This window comes from Pinus tabuliformis, chromosome 2_1 (genome assembly GCF_031772625.1).
Source record: "Pinus tabuliformis cultivar Carrire ecotype Pingquan chromosome 2_1, CPIR1, whole genome shotgun sequence".
NCBI lineage: Eukaryota > Viridiplantae > Streptophyta > Pinopsida > Pinales > Pinaceae > Pinus > Pinus tabuliformis.
In genome coordinates, this window is record NC_142299.1 from 636,907,167 (window position 1) to 636,917,917 (window position 10,751).

At 34.2% G+C, this 10,751-nt stretch overlaps 1 protein-coding gene across 1 annotated transcript; it reads left to right on the plus strand.

Moving 5' to 3' along the window:
- Nucleotides 1–8,862: 8,862 nt before the first annotated feature.
- Nucleotides 8,863–9,782, plus strand: LOC149202157 (uncharacterized). The gene is made up of 2 exons (XM_089403116.1): nt 8,863–9,535; nt 9,579–9,782. Exon 1 carries the CDS (start codon nt 8,930–8,932, stop codon nt 9,461–9,463), a length of 534 nt encoding a protein of 177 aa, XP_089259242.1. The 5' UTR covers nt 8,863–8,929; the 3' UTR covers nt 9,464–9,535; nt 9,579–9,782.
- Nucleotides 9,783–10,751: the final 969 nt, after the last annotated feature.

A 10,751-nucleotide genomic window follows, 5' to 3' on the forward strand; every position in this document is an offset into this window, starting at 1 on the left:
AATTCTTTCAATGATTACGATGCTTGTACAATTTATCACCAGTTAGAGGAAAATGGTTTGTCACATTCAACTTGGGAAGAATTTGGTTCAATTGTTCAGAGCATTTGCGGAGTTGTTCAAATTAATTTATCTTCATTAACTACTAAATGGGAATTTGATTCTCTAATCAGTCCATATGATCATAATATTAACTGTCATTCATTTTATCATTTTCCCACCAGTATATTTGATGATAGTTGTATCACATCGATTAATCTTTATTGTTTATCTCACCATTCGAATACTTGTCAAGCAGTTGAGGCACTTCAACATTCGTTGATGGTTATGTCAGGTACTCACTATCTTAACAAGCCTTCTGAATATGAGCTAGTCTTGAATCAAGCACATCCGCCATGAAGCATTGGTTCTGTAACATACTCTTGACATCCTCCGGTGATGAAAATATATTGTAGTGTTCTACCTCTTTATCCTTCAAAACTAAGCTAAGAAGAGTCTTCATTTGCTAGTGAAGGGCCACAAAAATTTGATATTGTTTCTTTCGTCTCCTGGTATGCCCAAGGTTCGACACCCAACAAGAAACCTCGTCCATGATATCATAATCATGGAAATATTGTCTCTCAACTCTTGCCTAAGTTTCAAACTTCCTAATTTCTCTCATTGTCTTTGGAGGAGTTGCAGTAAAATATGTGGCTACAGAGTCTTGAGCAAAGAGTCGATCCCCTTGTTGACCTAGCAGATTGCTACCATCGCCACCCCTTCTACATTACATATGTTGTCTTGGAGGCATATTGAGGGACAATAGTGGATAACACTTAAAAAAAAAACTAAAATGACCACAACCTGGGAAGTGATAAGAGAAGAGCCCAGATTGACCCCAATCAAGAACTGAGACTACCCATACTATCACTAGACATAGACCATAAAGTACCAGACTCAGAAGCCCTGTGTGCATGCACTCTAGGACTTGAGAAGCTCCTTAAGACACCAATAGTTTCCAAGGCTAAAAGATAGATAATATAACTCAAACCCCACAACATACCCCACAACTGCTAATTGCACCAACTTGCATGAGTTCTAGAGGGCACAATAAGGTTAACCTGCCAAAAACTCGACACCTGATTTCCTTTGCACAAAATTAATATAAACTCAAGGTTCCCTCCTTGCCAGACAAACCCTAGACTCAACAAGAGCATATAGACCATAACAAAATTAGAATTGACACAACCTAAAGCCACATTACTACGAAAAATGTAGAGAATAATAGTATGAAGGTGGAGCGACAATACCAGCTCTCTAGTGGTCGTGAGCTCAATCTGAGGCTAGTGCCAACCTCCACAACCAAACTCAGGAGCCACCAATTGATTTTTTTCACCACAAATGAATGCTTCCCTCTTCTCCACTTAGTTAACATTTACTGTGAATTGCTCTCCCATCACTTATCACCAAGCTACTAGGGTTGCAACGCCCAAGCCACACCAAAAATCCATCACCCAATAGTCGTCAATACTAATCTTCCTCTCTTGCCACTTAAAAGACCCACCCTTCTATGCTTCACTAGTTTCAGGTAAAAACCACTCTTTTCCAAGCACACTCCAAGGACGAGACTATACTAAGATTCCACAACACCATTATCGTTTGAGGGTGCAAGTAGAAAGGAGTTGGACACCTCAACATCACTCAACCTCACCAACAAAACACAAATAAGAAACCATAGCCTTAATCCTATATTTAATTCCATCCGAGTGGCACCATGCAACAATGTGCCCACGATGCGTTGCACCATCCTCATTTACTCACAGTAAGGTGGGCGAGGTGGTGGGCACATTCCCCTAGGCCCTTCCTCGGATCTTACACTCACCCCATCAGGGAGGTCAATATGTCTATTTATTTAAGGTTTCCTTGGAAATCGTAATTAAGATAACTGCCTTTGAAATTTTGCTTCTTTAAGTTTCAAACTTTTCCGTGATAATATCGTTGAAAGGTTCTAATCCACATATGTAGGGATGGAAATATTTGTTTAAGATTTTAATACTTTTTATTTTTATTAACTTTATATTTTCCTATGTTTGAAGATTATTATTATTATTATTTTAATTTTATTTATTTTAATACTTTTCTTTTTATTTTATATTAAAGATGTTATATGTTATGTTGTATGATAATTTAATTATGTATTGAAAATTGGATGTGAAGGTGCACGGTATAGAGATTAACATTATTTATATTTATTGGGGTGTAATATGAATTGATTATATTTTGATAAATTTAGTTTTTGTTTTAATATTTTTTTTAAGATAATAATTGAACTTATTTATGTTGAAATAAGAATATATAAAATTAAACTTTTATTAAATTAATAATATTTTAATTAACTACTTCAAATCTAAAAAGTTATTATTTATAAATTAGATTATTAAATTAATTATATAAATTGAGATTAATTCATATTAATTTAAAGAAATTAATATTTATATAGATTAATAAATAAATTATATAGATTGTGATTGATTATATTTATTTAAAAAAAAAAATTATACATATTCATGTTATAATAATAAAAATTATCTATTTTGGAAAATGTCTTATATCTCCAATTTAGATTAGGTTTAATACACTTCATGTTATAATAGTGATAAGTCATCTATTTTAGGAAAAAATCTTATCTTTCCTATTTATTTTTATATAAATTTGATTATAATTTAATCTATCTCTTATTAATATTCATATGATGTAATTTGTTTTCTATATAGATCTTATAAATGACTTTTTGTTAAAGTTACTTTAATATACACTTATTTCTCGGTGGATGAACAATTTATAAGATAAAGATAGGTATAAATTAATAATATTATGAAATATTAGTGTTTATATATTAATAATGTTTAATCTAATATAATGTTATTTATTTTTAAGTCTTTGAGATAGGTTTTCCGCGATAATCACATCAGAATTTATTTGTCAACGCATTTCGAACCAATAAGTGTGGTTCATCGTCAAGACAAGTGTCGACAAATAAATTCTCATGTAATTATCACCAAAAACACATCTCAAAAATTTGATATAAATCACAAAAGCCTCAATTCAATATTTTTAAATCATCAATATTTTTGTTAATATCAAAATAGTTAATTTGTATTATAGAAAAAATGTTAAAATGTGTTTGATGATTAAAAAAATGTTTTAATGTAATTTATGCAATGGTATTTGGAATTGTGTTGGACATAAAATTTATATTAAGAAATTATAAAAGACATTTATATTGATTATAAATTTCAAGTAATTTATATTTCATGTTTTATATTTATTAAGATGTTATATTTGACACCAAATTTGTAGCATTTTGGATAAATTACACGAAAAGATATACCAAAAAAACCATCCATAAAGGAATTTCTAAATTTTACAATAATCCAAAATCTATAAAGTTTTGAGCGCCTTCTAAATTCATTCAAATCATTGAAAAGTCAAAATTCCGCAACAATAAAATCTAATATTGTTTGCTGAATAACATGCCCATGGGAGATGGGTGCTTCCCCAAGGAACGCGAGCAGCCAGTGGTGGAATTGCAATACCGTCCAAGTGTCGAATTTCGTTTAAATAAAGATTACACTATATCAATATATACTTTAATTTAAATTAATTTTGCATTAATTCAGAATTTCAAGATGTAGAAATTCCCACTGTAGATCACCTGGTAATGCAATGTACTAAAGCAAAACACTTGATCTACTTCTAGAAACAATTTAGCGAAATCTTAATCGAACATGAGAAACATCAACCAAGAACAAATATAACTGAGAATGAGAAGTAATCAACCATAACACAGAAGACATATCACTGGGGAAAGCACCAGCCTAAATCCCCAACTCTGTGTTATCATACAAGTGGAAATCTTGTTCAAGTTACAAAAAGAATCAACACTCAAGCTATCCTGCTCTCTCTGCAATCAAACAATACTGCTCATAGACTCAATAGACAGAATATATCTTCCTCAAGCCCTCCAAGCCTCCTATTTCCTTGCATAGTTTCGATTGGGGTCCAATAATGTCACATGTGTGAATTGGCTTCATCACACTCACTGTAACCTCTGATCCAACTACACAATCCTTAAGGAATACTATTCCTTCTTCATGCAAGGAATATTCACAATAGAATATTCTTGCAACTGATAGTACACTGTCCCTCCATCTGATCTCAACTGGGTCTCTAACTGAACTGACATGCATGAGTTATCCATGAGTGAATCTTGAGTTATCTGAAATACAATAGTTACATGCATGTAAGCATTAACTAACTGAACTCTCATTAATTTAACAAATTGTTAAATTAATCTAACTGGACTTGACTCATAACTGAGTCAACTAATTACAACTCAATATTAGAACTCATCCTTATCTCTTTAATTGATGGATAAATCCCTCAATCAAAGGAGAAACTATTGCATGTGCTCACATAGACTTCATGTTCATAATTCCTTAACTAATTAACTCAAGATGAATTAATAAATCATTTTACAAATAACTGTTAACATCAAATTCAAATTTTACTTCCTATGTTTAGTCCAGGGACTGACTAAAATAAGAAGGGATCCCGAAATGCTATTTTTGGAAAAGCTATTTTTAACACTTTGACTTTTCACCCATTGTTGCTACGATCCACAATGGCTGAACTGCTATTTATAGCCCGACTATTTATAGCAGTGCTATTTTAGCATTTTCTATTTTTAGCATTTATTGTTGCAAATCTCAACACAAGATGCACCATCTCAAACATTATAGTTCATACTATTATTGGTCTCATTCTGTTTCAAGGGAAACTAGATAGGTTGACCAATAATTTAAGAGCAAGTATATCAAAATAAAGCAACTGTTGCTTAAAACTACAAGAGCTAACTAAGACTGAGCTACATAAAGAATCAAAATATTTGCATGCAGACATATCATGAAGTCAAGATTAAAAAGAAGTCACTAGAGCAACATCATGTGCACTTGTACTAGCTGGAGCAAAGGGATTAAGCTCATATTGAGGATGGCTTTCCAGGTGAGCTAGATGAGCATCCAAGCTATTCAAATATGAGCACTAGTATCACTACATCCGCTTGAATACCGTTCAATGAAGAAATGATGTCATTACGATCTTCATGTTTCTATTTTAGGACTCTACCCAAAAGAGTTTTCATCTGCTAATGGAGGGTGATGGAGTACAGGTATTGAATCTATCTTCTCCTGGTGTGACTAGGATCAAGAACCTAATTGGCTACCTCCTCTAGAATTTCAAAGTTAGAATATGCTTGGCGGTCATTAGTGGTGAGAGTTTCAAGTTGGCAGATTTCTTCACGAATGTTAGGTAATGTCATAGAGTGGAATATGCCAACAACTTCCTAGGCCTATGCCTAGGCACACAACTGGCCTTGTAATCCTCTACCACCAACTCCCCTACATCCACGTGATGTACGAAGCCTTGGTTTGGGTTATTGTTTAGTATTTTAACTATGTAGGAGTCACTACCCCAAACTTAATGTCAACGTGCACCAACACTTTCATAGGCCAATACTCGAATTTCTGTATAGCTCACACACCTTGTGCTTACCCAGACTCCCAAACTAAGGCTTAAACATGAGTCATTTGAACCACGGTCAAAACATGGCATAAGTCCTTACCGACATGGGTCCTTTATCCTATCGCTGCAATCAATAGAAACATATTGATAATATTGGTGAACTACAGGGAGGGCCTCCCCTTGTGATGTAAGTGAAAGGGGGTGGGAAGGAGGGCCACGGGTTCCCCCTGTGACAAAAGAAGAAAGGGTGGGTGGGGACGGAAGGGGCACATGAATTGGGTCCATGTTCTTATCAATGTATATGATTGCAGAGGGAGGATATATAATGTAGGGGCCACCGTATTGCCTGTAGGTTACTGAACAATCCCCAGACCTTTCACTGTGGCTAGGCTCCTAATGCTCTACCACTTTGAGTTCCTTTAACTACTCCTATTAAACATTGAAACTTAGCCTGCGCCACTGCAAATTCAATCTTTGCATAATTGCAATGATCTTATGTGAGAAATATTTGCTATTAGGGATTAGTCGATGAGCTAGTTACACAATGTGGGCATAATGTTACGTGGGAATTAATGCTTCCTTAAAGCACTACTTTGACGATGCACACACACAAACCAATTTAAATTGAATATTCATATAAGCCCAACAAGGAATCAACACTCACAGAAGACATACAAAAAATTGCCATTCGATCCATTTCTCAGAACAAGGTATAATTTTAAATAGTTACACAACTTCTCCCTTTGAGTTGTAGGCTCTTGTGATCCTCCTTGAGCTTTATTCTCCCTTACTAACTCATCTCTACTCTTCTCCCAACACCTTTCCTACTGCTACTACACATTATACACATGTATACTTTGTACATATCAGAAAATATATTAACAAAACCAAAAGTGTTCAGACATCTATCCCAACACTACAAATACATCAACCTAACACTTGTCATTTTGACAAAGGCCCATTTGGCCAAAACATCATCTCACCAAAATAGCCTAACCACCCAAATTCTTCTAGAATATGGACACTTGTATTTACATCAAATTGCCTAAATTTATGCAGGTTACATTTAAGGGAATTTCTTCCCCTTTGGAGAATTTCATGATCCCCTTAAGTCTAATAAAAAATGGATATCCTGGGGTTGATGCTCGTACATCAAACTCCCCACGTAGAAATTTTTATGACCTCGTAGTCATTTTCTTCAATTTTTGAAATCCTCTAAGGACCCAAACTCTATGTTGTTGATGTCCACATGTCTATCCCAATTGTTTTGTTATTGTCTTCACTTTTTTAGGATCCCTTGTTTTAGATTTCCTTCACATTTTTTATTTACTCATTTTATTAGATATCATTTAATGCCTTCCTTGATAGGGACATTTATGGTAGACATTACGGTGCAAGAGGACATCGATGCTTGGCTCAAAGTCACATTCCATCCCAACATGCCTCCATATTTAAACATTTAATACCTTCTACATCGATTGAGACAGCTCCTCCTCGCTTAATGCTCCACATTAGCCTCGCTCATGCCGACACCTATAGAGTCTTCATCGAGGCTGCTAACTCTATGTTCATTGACATACTTTCCATTATTGCTTTGGCCCTTGCATATTTGTTGTTTCCTTCTCATACCATGACTTTTGGCAGACTTTCCTTTTCTAGCTCCCTTGCATAGTTTCCTCCCATTTTGCTATCTCTCATCCTTGCTAATAGTGGAGGAAGTATGTGAATTTATTATGGTAGAATCAAGGCACATCCTCTAGGATAGTATCATTCTCATCTTCGGTTTGTAGTTCCCACGACCATTTTCTTTGAGTCTCCTTAGTCCTATTCGATTCTTCCTCCCCTTGGCTAATGTGATCTGCCAAGTGAGCCCACTATCGTTAGGGAGGTGGAGGATGAGGAATTGGAGGTCATGGAGGATCATGTGTTCAATTCCATTTTGATTCCTTAGTCCACATTATTAAGCTCACACCTTTCCAGAAATCTAGTCGAAAATCAACATGAAAGAGGAGAAAGTGTGTCATGAGAATCAAGGAATTATGGAATCAGAGGTTATAGATGGTGTTGTAGTTTGGCTCCTAGACATTTAGAACACTAGGATCCATAATCACTACTTATATTAATATACTATTGATTTCTATTGGCATGTCAAGTTACTTTTGAGGAAAGTTATGGTTGATCGAAACGAAGCCTGGGACAACCTCGTGAACAAATTGGAGCTGAAGCTATTAATGATGGATGTAGAGGATTTCCTGGATCACCTTGAAATGGGCTTGCCTCTAGGCCCATTGAAAACATCACATTGCAAGGGCACCAACCAACCCATCAATTTGGACACACCATTGTCTTCATGAATTACATGTTTCTCTTAATTGTTGTGATGTTTACTCTGTTGAGATTTTTGGTCTCTCTTATGTTTATTTTAGACATTGGTTTTCCCACTTATGGAATAATCATTTTATTTTATATGGAAATATCGGTGTTAGGGCATATAGGTTATGTTACTAAATCCATATAAACATTAAATAAATTATACATCTTAAAAAATAAAAATTAATTAAAATATTTTACTTTTAATTATTTTTTTAATATAATATAAAGTTATTTTAAACAAACTAAATAATAAAATATTTTATTTATAATTAACATCAAAATAATTTTTTGCTTCCTATTTCAACCTAACTTATACATTCATATAAGTTAAAATTGATCTTGAAGTGTACTGACCAACTACGTTTCTTTTTAATCACCAAATTATATGTGAAAAATGATTTAGATTTTTCAGAGATAAAAGTGTATTAACCAACTATTTTTTTTAATCACCCAATTAAATTTGAAGTATCTTATAATCTATTTTTAACCTTCTATAACTATTATATTAGAACATTTAAAAATAAATAAATATAAACAACTTTGTTGCTATTAATTTCGCTTATTATTTTTTAAGCATTAACCATATCAATGATGGGTATAGTCTACCTGCTAAGGGATAATATCGCATCATCCATGTCTTTATATATGTGGGTCTTATCTACTTTATTCGTTTCCTTTTGCGGTGTTTATCTTCTTTTTTTTCTAAAATCTCCGTGTTCTCTAATTTTTTTATGGAGATAAATGGATTAGGTAAGAAAACTCCATGTTCTCTAATTTTTTTATGGAGACAAATGGATTGGATAAGAAAAGTTGGAATTTTTTTTTGTTCGTACCAATCGGGCGAGTGACCGGCAGAACACTCCACCGTGGCGGCGCAAAGCGTGTTGAACTTTGCATGTATCGGAGACCAGGAGGCCATATAAAGCTACGACCACCAGACTCTCATCACCAAAGCATATTAGGAACTTGACCCCTTCTGCTGCTTATTCTGGCAAGGATGAAATACCGTCCCAGTGTGGTGCCGCTCGGTGCAGAATGGCTGAATAACATGCCCACGGGAGATGGGTGGTTCCCCAAGGAACCCAAGCAGCCGGTGGTGGAATTGCAATACCGTCCAGGCGTCACAGAGCATGTTGTGGAGTATTTGTACGCGGAGATCGAACAAAAGCATCTAGGGAAAGGCACGGTGACGAACAAGGCGGTGAGGGAGTGGGTGCAGAACGTGGTGGGGCGGCGCAGCGATGATGCGGGGCACATAATCGGGAAGAACCAGGGCGGCCTCGGCACCGTGAAGTGGAACATCTTTCCCCAGAAGGGCGAGTTCAACCGCGGCGCTTACGCCCACAGCATCGAATCTGTCATCAACGACTCCGTCAAAAGGCATGGCACCGCCAAGATGTGGTTTCGTTTTGTTTACGGCAATGCTGTAGAACCCTACCGTCCCACTAGCTTCAATTATTTCCTCGTCCACGCCGATGGCCCTAATGGCTCTGGTGGCTCTACCAATCACAACGATCTGCTCAACCCTTAAACGCTACGGTTGGAAGAATTTATGTCTGCCAAACTTTGTGCTTTGCTTTCATAGTCATTGTGTGTAAATAAGGCGCAGTAATGCTTTGCTTTCATAGTCATTTTGTGTAAATAAGGCGCAGTAATCTATACTAGAATAAGGCGGAGTAATCTATACTAGAATTGTAATAGGGAAATAGGAGACTCACACGACAGTCAAGGATGATACATTTTCAATAGTTGAGGGGATCTTTCCTATGAACGAATGGTCATCAAATAAAAATGTATTACTTACAAGTATTAGAACAAAAATACCAACGATTGAATTACAGGCTTCAAAATGCTTACAACGTGTGAAACGTTAATGAAGCAGAATAAATTAATAAGCTAAATAGTATGACTTTTTATAATCAAATGATATAATTTTATTGTTATTATTTTATTTAAATTTTGATAAAATGAGAAGTTATATACTTTATGTATTTATAATTATTTGAAATATAGATTAATTTGGTTTTTTTCAGTTATTTAGATAGGCATATTTTTTTTAAACAAAATTTGACAATTTTAATTTAATTATTAATAATTTAATGATTCTTTATATGTCAAGGTCTTTCCTTTGCAACATTTTGTGCAATCGCTAGTATACAGCCTAGTACTTGGAAGATGTTGTAATATCTCTAAAAAAAATTAAAAGTAATAAAAATAATAAAATTCAATTTGTTATATTGTACTTTTGTTTATGAATCAATTTGTAGATAAAATAAAATAATAATATACATATCACATTAAAATATATAACATATAAATAATAGCTATTATACTCTATAAATCAAAATAATGATTATGTAACCATATTTAAGTTTAATTAGTAAGCACATAAAAACTTTAATACTTATAATAAACCTACTATAAAACAATATTTTTAACCATGGATATTCACGCCAACTTTACCATAAATATTATTAGTTGTAAATAGGCTTTGTTACAATACTATGGCTCATCAATACCACATGCCCAAAAACCATCTCTCATTTCACAATCAAATTATTTTATTTGAATTTAATTTATAACATTTTTTTAATTAAATCTAAAAGCAAAAAGATTATAATTACTTTTGACATATATCTAAAGTGGGGCTCAATGATTCTTGCACCTCAAATTACAAAAATTTTCAACATCATACGACAAGGGTTCCTCACAGATTGGACAACCAGTATGGAAATACCTCTTTTTAAGAGTGGTGGCGTCAATAATCCCTCCAATTATAGGACCATAATGATAAACCATTTGTTTGCAAATTTATTTGG